Source organism: Octodon degus, unplaced genomic scaffold (assembly GCF_000260255.1).
Source record: "Octodon degus isolate 3935 unplaced genomic scaffold, OctDeg1.0 scaffold00056, whole genome shotgun sequence".
In the NCBI taxonomy this organism is placed as follows: Eukaryota; Metazoa; Chordata; class Mammalia; order Rodentia; family Octodontidae; genus Octodon; species Octodon degus.
In genome coordinates this window covers 502,698-525,201 of record NW_004524632.1, presented here as the reverse complement: position 1 = coordinate 525,201, position 22,504 = coordinate 502,698, and the positions used below count along the sequence as shown (strand labels likewise).

Sequence of the window (22,504 nt, the reverse complement as noted above, 5' to 3'; positions counted from 1 at the left end):
AAAGAAAGAAAGAAAGAAAGAAAGAAAGAAAATCAGGGTATCTTGAGAAACTGCAAAGACAGGTAAGGTGCCAAGGTGCAAAGATTGCTGGAGGTCAGATGCCATCATTAATATCATAAGACTACTTTCCTCAACACATTAAATCCTAAGGGAGTACCTTGGGAGCCAACCAGAGTGACTGCATTTCTCAGTGTAAGACCCGGTCCTTGGAAACATCAGCTCGAGCCAGAGCTGCCCAGGAGGACTCCAGGAGTGGGATCCCAGGGCTGACTACAGAGAACGTCAGCAGCGCCACAGCAGACAGCGTGGATGCCTGAACCCAAACTCGGGCGGCAGGCAGCAGCCACAGGGGAGCCCTGCTTTTGCCAGGGATCCTGACCACCTCTTCACAGGCTGGCTGCCTACCTGGACTCCAGCAGAGGCTGGAGCAGGGGCTGCTGCCATGCAGAGCAGCCCTCCTGACCCTGGACTGCTGTCTACTGCCTTTACCACTGCTCCTCTCATCGCAGCTTTCTCTCATCTTGAACACATGAAAGAAATAACTAAGCTTAGACTTCGGCATGCAGAGTTGGGTGGTGAGAAGCGATGCCAGTGCACCTGGGTACCCAAACTCTGTGCTACCACTATGGTTGTTTAGGGTGCCACTGATTGCCAATCCCAATGCGACACAGTGAGGCAGCTTAAGATACCCTAAGAGTTATCGTGAAACTATCAAGAATGTATCACATCAATCATTTGCTTTTTAAGAATATATGCTTTTGCAGTTTAAGAGAAAAATCTGCAAATCAAACTGTGATCAAATGTGCCTTAATCCTAAAAAGATTAAAAATAATTTATATGCTGAGTCAAAGAAACTGAAAAATAAAACTTAGAAATCTCAGTGTACCTCATGCCACTAAAGCAGTCTTTCCCTAAGCGGGCAGTTTTCTGAGCCTAGGAAGTGGCCCACAGTTCCATCACACCCCCGCCCAAAGAGTACTGTGTCCCATCAGGACTGTGGAGAGCTGGGGGACCAGCGTCAGCCAGGGAAGCCAACCGCATCCCCTCTGCAGGCCAGACTCTCCCAATGACTTGGCTTCCACCAAGCAGACCCCTAAAAAGTTGGGAGTGGACCTTCCACACTACCATGCCCCTCCACAGAAAGGGGCTGAGCCCCAGTTCTTAAGCTGTTTCGTCTGCATCACCCAGCTACACAGTGAATTGTTGATCTCACCCATAAGAAAGGAAAGCTGTACGGCCACTCTCCAGGAACTGGAGGCTAACGAGAAAGAACAAATACAAGGACATAAACTATGAGATTAATTATAAATTGCCCAAGCAACTTTCAAGGGAATTGGATACTCAAAGACACGAACCTACAGATTCTTCTGTTCTCCTTCTACTTGATTTCCATAAAGAATACATCTTTAGAAGGAAGCATCTGGCAAGTTTTTCTTCTAAACATGAATACAGATGTGGAATGATCACAGAGAAACCAAGTACCTGGGGACTGAGATCACGCCTGCTCCAGCTTTTGTAGGGTCACACCTCATTTTCACAGCAGTGGATCGGCCATCAGCACACGATGGCGTAGTCGTGGAAGACCTGTTGGGAGGAAAATAGTATTTAAAAAAACATACGATAAAGATTACAAAACAAAAATGTGTGTATAATGTCTCCATGTTCCATAAGCAAATGAAAGAGAAATGAATTCAAGTCACTAATTTAAAATTTTAATGCAAATTCATTTCCTTTCCCTGCCTCTGGAAGGCTGATAATTTTCTTTGCAATATTACAAAGTAGATATTTATAAAGTAAAACTGTTAGAATTTTAATCAAAATGTTTTTAAGCTAAATGAGGGTCATATCTACTTAGGTTGATATCTGTATGTTGGGGCTGGTGAAATGGCTCAGTGGAAAAAGGGCTTCCTAGCAAGCACAAGGGCCTGAGTTCAACCCCAGTTCCGCCAAAAAGTAAAAATAAAAAGATATCTGTATGTTAATTAGAAATACTTTCTGCCTATGGAATGAATTAGAGCTCCTTTATTGCTTAATTTAAAGAAATATATTTACCTATAAATACACACCTATACATATATATATACTGATATTTGAGAGAATTATATGAGATTTGGAGGTAATAAAATACATGCAATATATACAAGTTCCTTTCCATTAAAAACTAGATAGTCCAGGGAAGCAGCACCTTCACTTACTTATAAAAGAAATGCACATCAGGTACTTGGCTTGGTGAAACAGGGAACATGTCTTCTTTTACATTAATGTTTTGCAATGTGGTTTCAACTGTCACTCCTAGATGGCATTGAAAAAGAAACTATTAAGAATAATGGGAAGCTAGGCTCAGTCTCTGTATACTGGAATAGAAGATAGCTGTATTTTGATGACTTCATTTCATAAGAAATACTGCATTAAAGCAATGTATTCCTGTTTTATTTTTTTTTTAAAAAAAGACCTTCCCAAAGTCTTCAGAATAAAAAGACTCTTCTCCTGAGCCTTATAATTAGCTAAAGTCATATAATTTCCTGGGCCTTAATTCCAGAATCTGTGAAATGCATGCAGTAAAATGAATGATTTCTAAAATCCCTTCCAGTTGTAGTAGTATGTTGGGCCGGGGAAATAGCTCAGGAGTACATGCCTATCTGGCAAGTACAAGTTCTTGAGTTCAATTCCGAGAGGGAGAGGGAGAGAGGGAGAGAGGGAGGGAGGGAGAAAGGGAGGGAGAGAGGGAGGGAGGAGGGAGGGAGAGAGAGGGAGGGAGGGAAAGGGAGAGGGAAGGAGAGGGAGAGGGAAAAGGAAAGGGAGAGGGAGAGGGAGAGAGAGAGAGAGAGGGAGAGGGAGAGAGACAGACAGACAGACACACACACACAGTGGTCACAGTTACTTGAGAGGCTGAAAAGCAGGAGGATGTCACCAGCAACACCCTGCATATCCTAATAACTTTTTAAAAAAATAACTTCAGAGCCAGGGATATAGCTCGGTGGCATAGCACCTGCCTGGCAAGTTCACAGTCCTGAGTTCATTTCCCAGCACCTAAATAAATTAATAAATTAAAAAAACTTCATAATCTACTTCATCTAAGAAGCAAAAAGACACACTTTCTTCCTCTCTCTTATTAGGTGAAATGATAGAACCAACTGCAGGGCTAACAGCAGCAGCCTCTCTGGAGTCCTGGCATTGAACGTTAATCAGGGAGCTGTCCGTGGTCCTGAAGTCCAGAGCTGCCCTCCTCTCGTGTTCACAGCCCAGGCTCCCCAATCTGCCTGCATATCTGAGTGCCTACAGAGCTGGTTAAAACTCCAGCTCCACCACCACAGAAGTTCTAGTAAACTTGGCTCATAACAATCCTGGGTTTACAGACATACATCCTTCTTAAAACTTTCCTATACCAGTTCAAGACCATGGAGGCAGAAGGGGACACGGGAAGAAACCTCAACATCTCGCCTTTGCTGCCTGCTTATTTACGGCCCAGGAAAAAGACTACAAAAGCCAATAGCATAAGCTGTGGTTTAGATTTTGTCTGTGTCTGCTTACTGTTCTTACTTTTTTGTTGTGGTTTTCTCACTTTTATCATTTGCTAGGCTCTTAATCTGACCAAGGCATACAGCCTCATAAAACGTCACTTCACATAGACATTCACACCTAAGTTTAGCATCTTCTTACACTCTGTGAGATGACCAACAAGCGTGGGTGCATTTTAAACATCTTTTGAAATGATTCAGAATTACCCGTGTGTCTTCATCATGTGGCAAATGCTGACTCAGTAAGTTACAGTGGCCATAATTTGGGGACAAATGCATGCATGCATTTCCTAGCCGAGGAAGCTCACCTAGGAATGTGTCTGCCAAGACGATGGACTGGGAAGAAAGGGCTGCTCGGAAACCCTTGCTTTCAGAAGGGATGATAGTTGACTGGCACACAAATGCTCCTACCAGATTCGCGTAATCATCTGAGCCCACCACTGTTCCCTTCACCGTAAAGTCTGAGATGTTGTTGGTGCAGAGAGCCATCTTCTTCCCCTGAGAAGCAAAGTCATGAGTAGGAGGCCTTCTTGAAAACTCATCTCTAAATAGAGCCTCACCCCACAACCAGAACTCACTGGTGTCACCTTGGAGACACCAACTTAACTGATCTGGGGTGAAGCCTCTGCGTTCATGTTTTTCAAGATCTCTCACGGCAGCTCCACTGTCCAGCCCAGCCTAGAGCCCAAGAGGCTTCCTCACATCCCTGTTCCTCCCTCTAGGAGCACTGCAGGTGCTGGATGGAAGCCACGTAACTTACAGAAAGGAAAGTCATCAGTGAGCACTCAGTGCCTACAGCAAGCATGCTACGAATCAGCAAATGCTGACGCCCACATCCAGATAGGATGGAGTCTGCTCTCTGTCCTCTTTCACAGGCCTGAATGTGGCAGAGAGGCATGGGGAGGCTAGAGAAGAAAGTCTACAGCACGCATGACAGCCAGATGCCAGATCAGCACAGCTGTTAAGAATCAGCCACTGTAGTATCTCCACACTCTGACTCTTGGATTCAATTATGTGCATAGGAAACTGAAGATAATGCAAGGGCTTAACTTCTTAATCTTTTACAGGTTAGTTAAAAGATACAATTTATAAAAACTGAAGACTTAGAGTATACCAGACCCAGGGCTGTAGTGAATGGCAGGAGGAGAGTCTCAGACCAGCTCCTGCTGCTGCCACTGACAGGACTCAGGGACCACAGATGCGCAGGGAGGCAGGCAACAGAGTAGGACCTCGGCTGGAGCACACAGAATGGACAGGTGGGACCAGTGGCATGGGACAGCTGAAGCAACAGCAGCATGCGAGGAACTCGAGCAGCAGGTGGTATGTTAGGTGAACCAGCCTTGCGCCAGGAGACAGGGTCACACGAAACAGGCAGGTGGGCAGAGATGTCACCTTTTCTTTTCTTTACTTTTCCCTCCTTTTTTTCTTATCTTTTTTCTTTTAAACAGCTGGGGAGAACTCTACCCACAGAAAACTAATCCAATATCCTAAATCCAGAATCAAAGATCAGACCCAAGCCCAGCACAAACTCACCTGCAATCATGGCTAGAGTACATATTCTGGGTCAGACATGGACCTACCATGCCACTGTAGACCCTAGAGGAATCTCACTGCCTTTATTTTTCTCACTCTGATGGGGTTTTCTCTTGGTAGTCATCTGGGATAGGATGGTTTGTTTAGGGGGTGTTGCTTGGTTTTGTTTTTCTCCCCTTTTTTCTTTTCTATTTTGACTTACTTTTTTTCTGTATGTTTGTTTTTTTTTTAATGTATGTGGTTATTTTTGTTTCATCTTTTTCTTTTTCATTTGTTTTCTTGGTTTTCCACCTTCTTTTCTCTCTCAGTCATGATTCAGATCACTAAACTTTCCCTTTGTATTATTCCACTCATCCTCTTCTTCTCTTATCAACTATCTCACTTGATTTTATGATACATCCTCGTGAATAAATATTGTCTCTTCTCTTTCTGGTTCACTTCAGTACTCTTAGGCTTTCTCTTCCAACCCCACCATCTTGTATCCTATAATTACTCAAAACTTGGATGCTCATCCTATGAACACTAAATTTCTACCCCCTACCCTCTTAAACTTCCACAACAAGGTAAAATTACTCTACTGAGTGGGAAAACACTGTGTACAAGTTCCTGGTATAAGTTGGATTATATTATATAACTAGAACTTGCTCCTTTGCTTGAGTTTGTTGTTGGTGCTAACTGTACCATGTTGACCAGGATGTCATACCTGCTATAATCAGTTTTCACCATTTTAAGACTACACTGTGATTAAAAGGGGTCATAACTATCACCATACTCCAGTACCAAAGCAATAGGTCTTGAGTCAAATTGGTAGCAACTCCACATACTTAATATATTGGGAAGGTAGTTTCTTGGGATAAATATAAAGACCAAAATCCACCCACAGCCTGAAGTCAACCTGAGGAATAGTCATTTCCTAGGAAAATCTAGACACCAGGGGGAAAAAACTAACATAAGAAATTTACAAGCATCAACACAGAAAACAAAACAATATAAAAAATAGAAAATAGAGGAAGAAGGAATGCTCAGCCTACCCAGGACAAGTCCAGAGCACAAAGAGATAGAAGAAATGAGAAACCAATCACTGGAACTCTCTGAAATGATAGCAACAGCAGTGAAAAAACAAATGGAAGAGGCCACTGAAAAACATAACATCTAAGGTACAAAAAAATAAAATGAAAGATATTAAAGTAGATACAGATTTTAAAAAATAGAGGAGCCTAAGAAAATGACAGAAACCATGAATTCCCAATGTAGACAAGAAATGAAATCACCAAAACAGAGTGAAACAGAACTCCAGATTAAAAATTCCATTGAAAGTACACACAACATATCGAATAAAGGCAATAACAGAATATCAGACCTAAGACACAAATGTGACTAGATAGCAGGAAAACATACCTTAAAAATAGCAAGGGATCAGGAAAAATAAATCCAACAGCTACAAGATGAAGCAAAAAAACAACACAAGATTGATTGGAGTTAGTGAGAAAGCTGGAACAGCACAAATGCTATTAAAAACCTCTTCAAAGAAATAATGGCAGAAAAAATTTGCAAATATGGACAAACAATTTGAAATACAAATAAATAAAGCATATATAACTCCAAATAGGCAAGACCAAAATAAATGTACAGATGGCTCAGTAGAATAAGTACTTGCCTGGCAAGCACAAGGGCCTGAGTTCAATCCCTGGTTTCACAAAAATAAATAAATAAATAAATAAATAAATGAAAAAAGTCATCCCCATTTCAGGCTGGGGAGATAGCTCAGTGGAATAAGTGCTTGCCTGGCAAGCACAAGGTTGTGAGTTCAATTGCTGGATAAAAAATAAATGTACACCAAGACATATAATAATCAAGATTCCAGATATCAACATAAGAATAAAATATTAAAAGCAGCTAGAAAAAAGTAACATATCACCCATAAAGGAAATGCCATCAGGATCACAGCAGATTTCTCAACCTAAACCCTCAAATCCAGGAGAGCTTACAGTGAGGCATTTGAAGCCCTGAAGGAAGACAGTCTTCAACCCAGATTAATGTACCCCATAAACTGTTTTTCAAGATTGATGGAGAAATAAGATATCTCCACGACAACTGAAGAAATTTGTGACCACCAAACCAATGGTCATCAATTTGTGACCACCAAACTATGTCCTTCAGACATAGAGAATGCTCTGAACGACATAGAGATAAGAAAGACCATAAATACATAAACACCACTAGAAAGAAGCCACTAGAGCAAGATGAACAATTAAACAGAGGAGAAAAATAGGAAGCAAACAAGAAAAATAAAAGCCAATATATATCAGTGATAATCATCAAGGTAAATGGTCTCAACTAACCAATTAAAAGAAACAGACTGGCAGAACAGATCAAGAAGCAAGACCCAGTAATATTCTGCATTCAAAAAACACATTTAGGGCTGGCCAGATAGCTCAGTGGACTAAAAGTGCCTGCTCAGGCAGAATGCAGGGACTAGGGTTTGATCTCCAGCATGCTGTGTCGGCCCCACCCCCAGGGCACCCTGAGATGGCGACTGAGACTGGGCGTGGTGGAGCATGCCTATAATCTCAGCTCTTCAGAGGCTGAAAACAGGAGAATCACTACGAGTCCAATCTACGTAGTGAGACTCTGTAAAACCTAAATAAATAGGAGAATTTTTTTAAAAAGAAAGAAAGAAACAAATTTAACCCAGAAAGAAAATCATAAACTAAGTCAAAGGATGGAAAATAATTCTCCATGCCTTAGGAACCCAGAAAAAAGCTGGGCAGATGGTCTATTTGCAGAACCTCTTAGGTCAGTTTTGTTCCTTCCTTGCAACTACCCTTAGATGATCAACATTCCTGGCTTTTCCAAACTTCTGGGGTTTCCACTGCATGTTAGGAAAAATTCTCCAATATGGATAAATAATATAAATATAATACACACATTAACAGAACCAAAGATAAAAATCATATGATCATCTCAATAGATGCAGAAAAAGCATTTGACAAAGTTCAACACCCATCCATGATTAAAAAAAAAAAATCCTACAGAAACTTGGAAAGATTATCTTGATCTCAATCTAATAAAAGCTATCTATGACAAACCAAAAGTTAACATGATATCTTTTTTAATGTATTTAGTACAGGGTTGACAGGGTCTCACTACACAGATCAGACTCATGGGGATCCTCCTGTTTTCAGCCTCCCAAGAGCTGGGATTACAGGCATGCTCCACCATGCCCAGTCTCAGTCACCATCTCAGTGTGTCCTGAGGGTGGGGTAGGGACAGCACGACATGCTGGGAATTGAACCTCAGTCCCTGCATCTGCCTAAGCTGGCACTTTAGTCCACTGATCTATCTGGTGGGCCCTCTAACATCATATTAAGTGGTCAAAACCTGTAAGATTTCATTCTAAAATCATGAACAAGAAAAGGGTCCACTATTACCACTTCTATGCAATATAGTTCTGGAAGCATTAGCCCAAGCAATTAGACAAGAACAAGAAATAAAAGGAATAAGGATAAGAAAGTAAGAAGTTAAATTATCATTATTTGCAGATGACATGATATACTACAGAGAAGATCCATAAAGCTCCACTAAAAGATTTGTAGATTCAATAACCAAATTCAGTAGTATAGCTGGATACAAAGTCAACACTCAAAACTCAATAGCATTCCTGTACAAAAGCAACAAACTCAGAGAGAAATTAGGGAAATGACATCCTTTCCCATAGCATCCAGCAAAGTGAAATACATAGGAATCAATCCAATAAAAAAAAGTAAAAGATTCATACATTAAAAACTACAGTACTCTGAAAAAGGAGATCAAATCAGATCACAGAAAATAGAAAGATATCCATCCCTTGCTCATGGATAAGAAAACTAGCATAATGAAAATGGCAATACTCCCAAACCTGTTACACAGATTTAGTGCAAGCCCAACAAAAATACCACTAGCATACTTCACAGAGCTAGAGAAAACATTCATAAAATTCATTTGCAACCAGAAGAGACCTAGAATAGAAAGAGCAATACTGGGCAACAAGGGCAAGTCAGGCAGCATCACACCACGGACTTGAAATTATATATAAAACTGCTGTAATAAAATCAACATAGTATGTGAACAAAAAAGAAAAACAGATGTAAGGATCAGTGAAACAGAAGAGAACATGCAGACACAACTCCAAGCACACTCAGCCATCTTATCTTTGACAAAGGAGCCAATCATATTCACTGGAAGAAAGATGTCTTTTTAAATAATAACGCTGGAAAAACTGGCTTTCCATATTTCAAAGACTAAAACTAGACCTGGGTCTATCACCATGCACTGAATTAAAGTCAAAATGGACAAAGATCTAAATATTAAAACAGAAACATTAAATATACTGGAAGAGAAAATAGGTAAAAATCATGAAGACATAGGTGTAGGCAGAGACCTCATGAACAAAACCCAGACGACACAAGAAATACAACAAAGAATCAACAAATGGTATCTCATCTTACTGAAAAGCTTCTGCATAACAAATCACCAACAGAATAAAAAGACAATCCATAGAGTAGGAAAAATTATAGCCAGTTGTCCCTCAGACAAAGGACTTACATCTAGATCACATAAAGAATTGAAAAAAATCAGGCCCCCAAAATTCAAAGACCCAATCCAAAAATGGGCATCTAAGATGAATACATACTTCAGATGAACATAAACAGCAAATAAATATTTATTAAAGAATGTTCAACATCATTGATCATTCAAGAAAACAATGAAAACAATGCTGAGATTTCATCTCACCCCAGAAATAAAGGTTATCATCAAGAAATCAACAAATTCTGGAGGAGATGTGGGGGAAAATAAAGCCTTCTCCATGGCTTGTGGAAGTGTAAATTGCTACAACCACTACAAAAATCAGTGTGGAAATTCCTTAAAAAACTAAAATTAGAGGTCCCATGTGACCCAGCTATTCCTCTTCAGGATGTCATCCCAGAAGAATTAAAAACATCATACCACAGCAATATGTTGCACCCACACTTACAGCAACACAATTTGTAACAGCTAAATCTTGGAAACAACTCAAATGCCCTTCAACTGAGGAACGGACAAAAACAACATGGTTTTTTAACATACAATGAAGGTAAATGGACACAACTTTACTCATAAGTGAAATAAATCAGACCCACATGTGTAAACATCATATTATCTCATTAGTATGAGAAACTGTAAGAGTAAGTAAGATCTAAAATGTAAAATAGATATTGTGAATAGGGAAGAAACTGTTCAAAATAAAATTATAATGGGAGAAAGGGAAAAGGAATGAAGGAGAAAGATGGAAAGAAAGAAAATAGTTAATTTTTTATTAACTACTGAAAATCAATAATTGCATATACTAAAAATTGCAGATAAATATTGAAATGTGAAAGATATAAGATGTAAACAGAGTGAGTTTTAGAGAAATATTTCTGAAATGAATACATAGCATGAGATTAATAGATTGCACATTGAAAATAAATTATTTACAAACCTTAGTGAATATAATAAAAATTGTCCAAAATAAAAATGAAGAATTTATAGATCATTCATATAATAGTTCACTGTGTCAAAATCAAGAAACTTATATTCATATAATTCTCAAAGTAGAAAGGGGTAGGCAATAAATATTTAAAGATTTAAAATTTCTGAATTTAGTTGAACTTATAACACCACATTTCCAAGAAAAATGAATCTTTTGCCAAGAAACGTGAATAAAATCATACCAAGACACACAAAATGAAATTGTCCAAAACTTATTATAAAGAAAAAATTATTAAAGCATATACATAAAAAATATTAGCTATGAAAGAACAAAATTAAATAGCATCTTATTCCACATTAGAAAGAAAGAAAAAGACCAAGTGTGTAAGAAACGAGACTACTTAAAGGACTGAAAGAAAAAAAAGAGAAAATAGTTAAGATATACAGCTAATTTCTCTTAATTCATTGAAAAGAAAGTTTTGTGCTAATGCTTTTTTGGACAGCATTTCATTCCTGTATCTTTTACTCTGAACAGCTATGAAAATAAGGAAGTGCACATTAATTATTATTACTCTCATACCATCCTGTTATGATGCTGTTTGTTTTTACTTTTTTCTGTTCAAAATAAAAAACTTATTTATACTGCCACACTGAAAAGAACTACAGCTTATGCCATAATTTTTACCAAAAAAAAAACCTGGAGAAGTCGTCTATCCATCTCAGACGCAGTGTGATTGGGCGGACGAACAGACCTCCCTTCCTGGGCGCAACCTGGACTCTGCCCACCAATCCCCTCCTCTGCCCTTCCCTCACAATACTGAAGCACATTCTTCCTAAGCTTAAGTTGCACTGGTGCAGTCCAGAAGAAATAACAGGAGACAGCAGAGAGAGAACCAGTGAGGCAAGAAAGAGACAAAACAGACTAGAATGAAATGAGCAAGAAAAAGGAGGGCGGGAAGGATAAGACTGACAAGTGTAACAGACGGCAGGACCCAGCGCCCTCCCTGCCTTACCCTATCACAGTGCAGTCACCCTGACACCGCAGTCTATCATCTGAGGGGAAACTGTGTTTGTAATTATGTGGGGAAAATGGTTCGTCACCTGGTAGGAGTTTGCAAGCAGAAGCAAACTTCGGTGATAGCTTGAAGTGTCTGTGGACCGAAGCACTGCTGGTCTAGCTCGGTCTCTATCACGTGGACAATGGCCAGTCGGGCTTGTGCACATGGGATCACTTGTATAAGGTCAGGAGCATGCACACCCGTGCTACACTTTAACTTGAAAACTTCTGCCACCATCAGACCTCTTTTCATTGCCTCTGAAGAAGCCTGGCACAGGATGTCTTAGTGAAGACACGGGTGGAAGTTAACACAGAGGAGTCGCAGAGGAAGGACCTCACGGTTTTCCACCTATCGTGATCATACACGCAGATAAATTCTTCCTAATGCTGACCTCAGATATCCATCAGCATAAGGATACAGGAACCTCAAAGCTGCCCACTAAGTGCCAGTTAAGGTTCTGCTCCTTCCCACAGAGGAAAGGTCCTGTTCTGATCAGCATACACTCCCCTACCAACCGATCCCTCCTTTTCACTTTGAGTCTACTTCCTAACCCAAGCTGACAATGAGCGTGTCAGCCCGGGTGGATGGGCAGCTGCCTGGACAGTGGTGGGCAGTGACCCACGGCGCCTGTGACATCTCCAAAGGAGATGGGTGCATCCTGCAGCAGGGGAGGGAGGGACCAGCCTGCAACGTGAGTGGGCAGAGCCAGGCAGCTGAGGGCCCAGGTGACAAGGGCAGAGCAAACGTTTCTCTCAGCCTGGACCTGGGACGCCATCCGCCTGCCTGGCACTGCAGCACGTGGCTCTCCAGGACTTATGCCAGCAGCCCCCAGGCACTCAGGCCTTCAACCTCACTGGGAATCGTAGCATGGACTGCCCTGGTCGGCCCTCAGCATCCAGACCAGGACGGAGGCACCCGGCGGCACCCAGGGTCTCCAGCCCAGGGACAGCCTGTCCAGACGCCTCAGCCGCCAACGCCACCCTCACCAACTCTCTTAGTAAATTATCTCTCCTGTTAATCCCTCCTCTCTTTGGAGAACCCTGACTAATACCGAAAGCACCAGTAAGGCTTTTTGAAACCGTAACAGCTTGCTGAAAAGCTCAGTAGGACGGACAGGCCTGACCCACTTTCCAGGACAGGAACCACAAGCCCTCAGTGCACAGAAGCTGTGGCTGCAGACCGGGCCCCCCGGGGCCTGGGATTCCAGTGAGGCAACCTGGGCAGACAGTGTTGTCAGTCTGATGGAGGCAGCCAGGGTTTCTATGAGTCGCCAGTGCCACAGCAGCTGTCCTAGCCCCCACAGGGAACGAGCTGCCTGCAGCTGGCCAGCCAGAACTCACCCGGTGTCCACACAGGCTGATGTTGAAGAAGTGGAAGTACTTTGTCCCTTTGGAGGTGAAGCTGGGGCCATTCATTAGAGAGCCTGCGGTACTCAGGCTGCTGAAGTCATAGTGCAAGCTCTGGTTTTCTTTTTCATAGTAGAAGAAGCAGTCACTGTAGCAAACTGAATGGTCCTTTGGGGATGGAGAAGCACAGAGAAACAACATTGCAGGAAAGAAGGTGTTAGCTACTGCTGGGATATGTATCCAAAAGGTTCTAGGTATAGAACAGGCACTTTGGTAATTTTTACTTCTGTTACCATAAGCCCTGCACTCTAGATTTCTCTAAGAAAACTGAGGAGTCAAATCTTTTAGTAAGTTAATCTCAAGTTAATTTCTTACAGAAAGATATTTTAAGGGAAAACAACAAAACTACCTTCTTCTTCACCCTACTGTAACATTAATCTTTATCTTTAAAACATTGTAAATTACACCCAGGGCTTCCCAAAGAACCCTGCAGCCAGCCCACAGTAAAACATTTGCTGTACCGTAACAGTGCACAAGAAATCAGTTTTACTGTTGTTGGAAAACTAGACTGAGTGCATTTCTTACTACGTGTATTTTTATGCCTGTGGTGGTGTGCAATTTCACAGAACATACCCAGTATTTAATAGATGTAAGAGGAGGGGAAACAACGAGGGGCATTAAAAGGCTTTTTGTTTTTCAGAATACACAGCAGCCCCACAGCTTGTGGGACCCTCGAGTCTCCCCAGAAAGTTCACTTTTGTGGGGACACCGCCAGGCAGCGCTCACCTGGCTGCTCTTGCTCCCGGGCCCACAGGGAATGCACGCCTCCCGGCCGTAGACCTGGTGGGTGGACAGGCGGGTGTCGCGTGGACACTCCTGGCACTGGTTGGCCTCCTTCTCAATGTAGTGGCCTGGGGGGCAGGGGACACACGATGAGCCCGACTGCTCAGAGCCCAGGGCACAGGCGCGGCACGAAGACGCCACTCCATCGACTACGTTAGTGGCTGTGATGGAATAGATCTTCACCACATCCTTGATGAACCGTCTGTTCTAGAGAGAGAGCAGAAAGGGATGACTCCCGCCAGGGCTCACGCTCCTGCCACCAAATGACAAGCAAGGCTCCAACCAGGAAGCCTGCAGCTAGCGATGGGCAGCACCAACCTACTGGATTCTCCTTTTAAAACCCTTCAATCTCAACATGAAAACTTCTGCCCACAGTAACGGCACTCCAGGAATGGTGCCACCTTGCCATGAGCTGTGTCGCACGCGCATAAACGCAGCACACCTGCATCAGAGCAATGGCTGCTCTTTGACAGAGGAACCACTTGGTCTCCATCGCTGCTGCTCAGGTCTGAGTCCAGGCCCCAGGGTACCCTGGGGTGCTGACAGAATGGCAGGGTGCAGCTGCCTGGCCCCCCCAGACTAGGGGCCCTGGAGGACTAGACCTGGGTGCCTCACTTGAACCCTGCCTCAGGACACTGGTGGCCACACCACTGCCTAAGCCTCCTCTGCTCCAGCCTCGCAGCGCTCAGTGTATTCTGATCTTGACCACAGGGTGTGGGGAGGGAAGCCCCTGGTCTTGCTGTGTCTTTCCTTCGAGGGAGCCTGCCAGAGCCTGGCTTTCACCAAGCAGTGGCAGCACTGTCCCAGAACAGCTTGCCCAGACTGCCCAATGCTTGCTAGCCAAGCAAAATTAAAGGCAGGCAGGGAGGGCAGGACTGCATCCTGCACGCACACCCACCAGGTAGAAGAGCTGGCATCAGACGAACTCCAGGGACCTGGCTCCCACAAGCCTGAGGGGACAAGTGACGTGTGCCACGTGACCCTGTGCATCAAGGCCACTTCTGCATGTAGCCCTGGCATCTATGCAGACCACAGAGCGAGTCCTGCTCCCCTGCAGCATCTGGCAAGACTCACCTAGGGCAGGGCCAGTACTGCCTCTCCATGAAGGAAAGGGAGGGCAATGGCATGGGGTGGCAACTCCCACCCGCCCTGCCCTGTGTCCACGTGCACGTTTCCAAAAGCAAGTGTCCCCATTGTGAAAAAGTACAATATGTAGTTCCACGCATGGTTCCTAAAAACGTCTGATCATTCAGACGAAGAGGAAGAGCACTGCCTAATTTCCCAAAGTCCCAGAAAGCTTAGAAGCAAAATTTTAGATAACTACACACTTAGATTATCTCTTAAGTGTTAAGCAACTATTTTTGTTCAGAATTTAGAATAATTCAAACTTATGCCATGTCATTCCATTTTGCACATTCTTACTTCAAAAAATACAAAACACCCGTTTTCACCACAATCCCCCCATAACCAGAGGATGACACACCAGCACAGCGCCACGTCCCCTGCGGGCTGGCGTCCACCCTGCACACCCCTGTGCAGGGCACCCTCGCCATGTGTGCGCGAGAACCAGCCAGCACTTACGTCCTGGCCCTGGTTGGTCCTCTGGAAGGCCCACGTGAATGTGAACGTGGCATTCTTGAAGATGAGGTGAGTGTAAGCTTGTTTCTCTTTGGTTCCGCCCCATGATTCCACCACGTTGGTGCTTTTTCTGTTAATATCCTAAAACAGTGAGAAAATAGAGACAAGCACACCCTCAGTGCTGACACGCCACGCTCGCACTACACTTGTGTGCTGGTGCCGGGAGCCCATGCCCCTTAGGCTCTTCTACCCACGGAAGCGCCTCACCCCGTCTGTCTGTGACACCACGGACAGCCACGGGATCAGGATGAAGAGTCCCCAGGTCAGGGACTCTGAGGGCCGGGTTTTGTTTGCTTGTGTGTTGTATGTATGTGTGATTCCAGCTCAGCATACACGCTCAGAAGACAAGATGCAGGCCTCACACTCCTCATCGAATGCTCCCAGAAACTGCTCACGTGGAAAAGCTTTCCATTTTCGTCCTTTTCCTTCACAGTCTGGCAGACAGCCCCCATACAGAAATCCTGAGCACCCCTGAATTATACTTGGATTCTAAAGGCTTGCCTACGGGCGGGCTGGACAAAATGGTGCTCTACATACTCCTTGATATCCAAGCACTTCGTGTCCTTTAATTTGGTTCTCCAAAACTCCAGTGAGAAGAGTAAATCACACGGAGTTAAGAAATGCTCCTATAAGAAACACAGCTCTGGCGTCGATTTGCCAAGATAAATAACACACAGCCCTGTCCTGGAGATCATCCAGTCACGCAAGGCAAAAACCGTTCACAGTTAAGAAGGGACTGATCTCCCAAAGGGCTTAGGGAGCATTCAGGAGGAAGTGATTAATTTTACTTAAAGGAATAAGAGAAAGCCTCACAGAAGAAATGAAGTTTGAGCTTCCCTAGAAGCATACATGGGAGTTCAGAAAGAAGAGCAAATGGAAGGAAATTCTGGCTCATGTGGTAGGGCTGGCTGGGAAATGCCAAGGGTGGCGTGTTTATCAACACAAGCACTCAAGTGACAGAGGGTGGAGAAGCAGTCCACACAGCCCTGCTCAGAGCAGCCTGGAAGAAGCTGCAGGGGACTGTGCAAAGGAGATCTCGGATGTCCTGGGCTGCCAGGTCCCAGGCTATCAGAACCACTGTGAGGTTTGCAGAAGCGCAGACTGCTGCACCCACCCCCATTCCAGAAGACAAGGAAGGGGCCCCGAAATGTGAGCTTCTAACACATGGTTAGATCCAGGATGCTGGTGCTTCGGTGTAGAGACCACATGAAAACGACTGTTGCAGGCACCAGAAGCCACCTCCGGGAAAGGGCAGGTGGTTTTCACATTTACAGGTGGAGAGGAGGGGATTACTGAGTGTAGGATGGAGAGGAGATGGGAGTCTAAAACCCAGCATGGGCCCTAGGTTGGACCCAAGAGCTGACAAACAGGGCAGAACTGGGAGAAGTGAAGAGCCACATGGGATGCTGTGGGCAGGCGTAGGGAGAGAATGCAGGACATTCATCCTGCAGCTACGAAGTCAATACCATTTTCAGAAGGAAACTGTGTGTGCTCACCGACAGCAATCACAAGTGAAATGTCTACCTCTTCACTGCCCAGGGTACTAGAGGAGCTGGCAACAGCTGTTAATGAGCGGCTAATGGGTCCTCAGAAAAACAGCAAGCCTAAGAAGTTACTACTAGTTGGAATGTTAAAATCTTAACCAGCAATCTTCTAAAGCCCACAAGAGGTCCTGGTGAGCTGAAAAATGTTTATTCTTTCCCAGCAAGCAATTGGAGTCTATATCAAGCCTAGAAAAAATGGCAAAATTATAGCATGCATGCTAAACTACTCTGTCTAGATGCACGAAATTCCACAAGGAGGAGTTTCCTATCTTCCCGACGCTCCATACTTTCATTATGTTCTGTCTTCACTCATTAATTCATTTTCCCCCTGATGTGGTCATTACAGCAGTTTGTCATTTCATCTGCTGGTGCCACGTCTTCAGGAAGGAATTCTAGAGAAATTCCTGGCCTCTGTCCACCACAGCACCCTCTCCTACTTCTCTACACAACAAACCACACTTCTCTCCCCTCTTGTTGCACCATTCTTAGTGACTTCTGCAGCCATTTTGTAAAAAGGACAGCAAGAGAAGTGGGACTTCTATCTCTACATGCACAAGCAAATCCACCCATGAAAGAGAGCAGCAGACTCCAAACTCCGCCTGCCAAGCTGCCTTCCACTCACCACCATGAAGTACAGGACACAGTCAGCGGAGCAGAGCATCTCGAACACGAACGTTATCCTCCCCAGCTCCGAGCCCGGGGCTCCTGTCAGGGACGTCGGAGGCCTGCGTGATAGAGTGAGTTGCAGTATTTATGACCTCAACACCACTGGGAACAAAGTCAAGCGGCTTTCTCTTCAGCTGAAAGCCCCCTCACCTTCCTCCTGGAGCCCAGCCCCTCCGCACAGAACCCTACCCATCCACCCCCTCCCACGTGCAGTGCACACAGCCCTCCCAAGGCAAAGGCTACTACGAGCCCAGAGCGGGAAAAAACTCCTACTGGAGCTTGAATTCAGGGCACTGGAGCAAAGAAGCTTAACAATGTGTATCACGCTGCTTTAGAGCTACAGCTGGGAAAAAGAAAGTCAACCTAGGCTAAGACGCCTCACGAGCAGGCAGACAGGAGCTATGGTTATTGCAGCTTTGGACTCTAAAGCTCTCCAGTGTCATCTAAGAGACACACAGCCAGCATGGTACTTTCCCGGTCACTGGCTCCACAGCTGTTGTTAATGTACCGCTGACTCCTCACCACCAAGTACTCAGTAACAGTAATACATTCTATTTCTGTGGGAAGCAGGGCAAAGATTGTTTCAGAAAAGAATGGGAATTGGTTTCCCTTACTTGAACCCCGGGATGTGCAGGTTTAGGATCAGGTAGTCATTGTCTGAGCCTCCAGCTCCACTCTGGATATGATCTCCGGCCACCTCCCACCCTGGAAGAGGGAAAACGGCCACTGACAATTTCCAAAAATCTCTTTCAATCTAGCAAAAATAATACACATAACTAGGGTTTACACTCAGAGTTAGATGCACCCCAAAGTAACTCTAGCTTTCGACACAGGAGTAGGCAGCACAGGCGGCTGAGCCCAGAAGACCGAAGGCCCTGCGGGCCGGCACCACACTCACCGTTCATCCCATCACACTTCGAATTGCCCACGTTGAAGCAGGAGGTTTTCATGTTCCCAGGAAGGACGTTCCACCATTTGTACTCAAACCCCAGGGCTGGCTCTGTGCCTGCAGGGCAGGGTCTGCAGTCTGCACAACAAAGGGCACAGTCCCAAGTGATCACACCTGGACACTCCTCCTCCGCGCCACACGCCAAGCAGAGGTGCAGGCAGACACCAGTGCCCCTGGAACCAGGACATGCCCCAAGCGCAGTCGTGAAGGAACTTCTGGACACGTATGTGCAGGTGTGCTTGGCATTTTCTGCTTAGTGCTTTGTAACAGATGTGCACACACTCAGCATTCCAGCAAAGGATGGTTTATCATTAAATACTTAAAAGTGAAATCTAAATTTTCCTTATCAATACCCACAGCCCAGAGCTTTGCCTTAAAGCAGTACTGTATAAAATGACACTAAAATAGCTGTCCCCACACGTGCACTAGGTCACACGGCTGCACAATCCCATCCGCTCACTTCTCAGCTCTTCTGCAGCCTCCGTAGGTCCTTCCACAGGAGCTGATTAGCACACAGTCGCTGCAGCCAAAGCACACTGTCTTGCTCTGCTCTAACACACAGCTGGCTGGGGACACTCTACCTACCCTTTGTGCCATCTGAATACGTCCCAGGAGCGCAGGGGTGACACGAAGATGATCCATTGCTGTAGAATCCGGGGTTGCAGGGGGGACAATCCTTCTTTTCTCCAGAAGGGGGCAGTCGAATAGCACCTCTGAGGTCCTCCCTGCAGATTTTGGGCTCTATCCACTTGTACATGATCTGTGTCTGGAAAAGAACACATCATATGCCTGCTCACAGCAAGGAGGTAAAGGCTGGCAACACAGTAGACGCGCACGCCATGGCAGAAATGGAGTCAGCTGCAGAGCACCTAAAACCGCCACAACAAAATCACCTTGCAAAGGACGACAGCTGGTGGAACCCTCACACCACGTGGACCGGAGGCACCTCCTCCGCAAACCTCTCTAAGGCAGGAGGTGTGGCCACTGCCCGTTGCCTCCTGTTCAGCATCTACTCTGCCCCAGCTTTGGCACAGCAACTTTCTCTTTCTCATCTGAGACTCCACACCTGGCTGGTCTCCACCCAGCACACATCACTGGGCCTTGCACACAGGTACTGCAAAAGCAAAGGACTATTTTTCCAGATATGAGATCAAGCCTCACATCTGGACCCTAAAAGTTCATCCGCACTGGCGTGTACTCTCCAGGTCTTTCTCCAGACCCTGACATGGGCCTTGCTGTGCCCTGAGGAGCCCAGAACCTGAGCCACTGCCTGGACTCGTGGACGCAGATGCCCCTGCCTACAGGGTGTCCTCTGAACCCCACACCTCCCTTTCTCCTACATGCACACACCCCACACAGAACAAAAGCAGAGAGCAGACACTGGCCAGACCCCTAAAAGTGTTATCCAATTAGTTATTCTCACTTGAACTCAGAAATACAGAAGGGGTTAAAACAAAACTGCTGTGTGCTGTGAGGAAAAGAGAAGACCTTCTAGTGCAAACTGAGGAGCAGACCTCCATAACACAGCACAGCTCTTCAAAGAGAGACTAACAGCTTTCATTAGACACACGACCTGTTGAAAGCATTTGCCCTTGAAGGCAAGCTACTACAGAAGCCAAAACCCAAATCAGGGTGACAAGGCACTGTGTTTCCAGTCCGCAGAGTCAAGGATCGTAGGACCACTCAACATACCTCAAGGATAACGATGAGCGGATCACCTGGAGGAGGGACGCTAAGAAACGCCTTACAGGTAAAAGTCTCAACAGAGTTGCAAATAGCATTCCTGCTTGCATAAGCTCCTCTCCACACTGCCACTATGGCTTAGGTCATGATGCGCTGCCCCAGCTCCACTGTTCTGAGCAGTGAGAAACTTACCAGATACTCCACCCATTGGGCAAACTCCCAAATGGCCAACAGAAGGCAAAATAGAAGTCAGAGATTCTGAACAACGAAGCAGGAAGTATTTGGGGAAGTGGGTGTTAAAATTCTGATTCAACAAGTACAGAGGGCAAGTTTCAATTTCTAGCCAATACCTGCATTTCCCAAGTTATTCTGGCAGTGACACGATACGTGACCTTCTCCTGCATTCTTGGGAGCAGCTGGTTCCCTGGTGGGACACAGGCCCGTGCTGCCACTGCCGCCACCACGGCAGCTTGTGTGCTGGCCCTCTCATGTATAAACACAGCAGCTCCTAGAGAGGGCCCAGAAGGCACCGGCCCAAAGTCAGGCGCAACGGGTAGTAGTGAGGTGGTGCCGTGGAGGACAGCCAGGGTGGGAAAGATAAAACGGAAAAATAAAAAATCTACTTTGAGATGCCTCCTGGCCACGTGACTTCCAACAGGAACAAGCAAGCTGGGATGGGGAGGTACACAGAGAACACCCTGAACAGACACATACACCTGTCGGGTTGCAAACACCCTTCAGGGCAGCGTGTACGCACAAAGCCTCCTCCCTCATGCAGGAGGCTGCACTGTGCCTTTCTCATGGGGCCAGATGCTGTCCCAAAGCTGCCTGGGAAACAATAATCAATATTTATGAAATTTCCCACCAGATGGCTCGGAGCAGGTGAAACGCCAGCCATCAGCTCACTCTGTGCCAAGCTGAGCCACGATTGAGAAATGTTTTTATGAAAGCAAAGCTCTAGCAGAGTCACATTTACTACACTTCCATTAAGACCACAAAAGAGCCATTTATGCTACTGACAGGAGGGCACTAAAGCTAAGCACGGAACAACACACAGAGCTCTGGATGGGGCGCAGCGGAGAGTGCGTGCAGACACCAGGTGAGCCCATCCCTGGGAAACAACACCGTGCAGGCAGGAGAAGCAAAAGTCTCAACAGACTAAGCGAAACTCACGAGGAGCAGCACTAAAGACAGCTCTGGGGGCGGGTCTGTCCAGGCAGCCCGGCTTCCTCCTGCCAACGCCACTGCACACGTGCACGAAGGTTTCGGGGGCTGGCTCTGTGCATCCGTGCTGCCTGCCTTCACAGGCGCCCGCGCTCTGCTCCAGCCCAGCGCCCACACCCTGACCTCCCAGGCTCCCGGCCTGAAACACAGGCCGGTGCCCGTGCAACCAAAGCCTGAGGGCTGTGACTTGGGGGTCGGCACCCAGGAAGGAAGCGACCCTGAAGACCCACAGGAGGAGAGCATGAACGAGCCTGAGCAGCTTCCGCTACCTGGCTTCCCGGGCGTGGGGACCCCTCCACTCTGCCCACTTCACACTGGTGAGAGTCAGGGCTCTTGTCTGACTTCTGAAAACCTATCTTAAATGTATTTAGCACAGGCCTGCATAATTACCTCGAGTGTGGAAGCAAAATTGTCCCAGTGTTCAGCCACCATTAAAGGGTCACATGTGGCTCACAAAGAGCTCCCCACCACTTCCCACCAGGAACACACTCGCGTGTGCACACACACCTCTGCCTAGGTCTAGTACACAAAATAACTAAAAGTATCAAGCCTTTCTGTAAGCCACTAACTACCCAGCAGGGAAGACTGCAACCCTTTGATTCTAGCAAGTCAATCCAAGGCCACCTTTAAGATGTGCTTGCCAGGTGCGGTGGTGTATACTCAGGAGCCTGAGTCAGGAAGATCGCTGCAAGTCTAAGATCAGCTTGGGCTACAAAGTGAGCTCAAGGCCAGCCTGACCACCAAATGAAACCCTCTCAAAACCACAGAAAAGAAGACTTGCTCCCTGGGAGCTCAACAGCTCAGATGCAAGCGCAGCATCTTCTGCATTCTGGGGAGGACTCCTCTACCCTTGGAGCAGCTGCTGCTTTTTTCTGTTTAGCAAGAGAAATCTAAATCTTGGATCCCTTAGAAATCTTCATTGCAAGGAATATTTTCTCTTCCAAATGCTTCTCTGAGACTTTCACACAACTGATTTTGGTTTCACTGATTTGGGCTTCTCGGTACAGTGGTC

The 22,504-nt window shown here is 45.5% G+C and overlaps 1 protein-coding gene across 1 annotated transcript in view; it reads right to left on the bottom strand.

Annotated features, from left to right (window-relative positions):
* The window catches only part of Kiaa1324l (KIAA1324 like), a 66,075-nt gene that overhangs the window by 18,322 nt on the left and 25,249 nt on the right, over positions 1 to 22,504 (bottom strand). Inside the window, exons 8-17 of the mRNA XM_004633579.2 lie at positions 19,171 to 19,351; positions 18,535 to 18,663; positions 18,251 to 18,341; positions 17,593 to 17,695; positions 15,370 to 15,507; positions 13,732 to 13,995; positions 12,940 to 13,113; positions 3,827 to 4,016; positions 2,196 to 2,292; positions 1,483 to 1,584 (exon numbers count right to left, since the gene is read on the bottom strand). Of these exons, the coding sequence (XP_004633636.1) occupies positions 1,483 to 1,584; positions 2,196 to 2,292; positions 3,827 to 4,016; positions 12,940 to 13,113; positions 13,732 to 13,995; positions 15,370 to 15,507; positions 17,593 to 17,695; positions 18,251 to 18,341; positions 18,535 to 18,663; positions 19,171 to 19,351 (1,469 nt within the window). The remainder of the gene's footprint in view (positions 1 to 1,482; positions 1,585 to 2,195; positions 2,293 to 3,826; positions 4,017 to 12,939; positions 13,114 to 13,731; positions 13,996 to 15,369; positions 15,508 to 17,592; positions 17,696 to 18,250; positions 18,342 to 18,534; positions 18,664 to 19,170; positions 19,352 to 22,504) is intronic.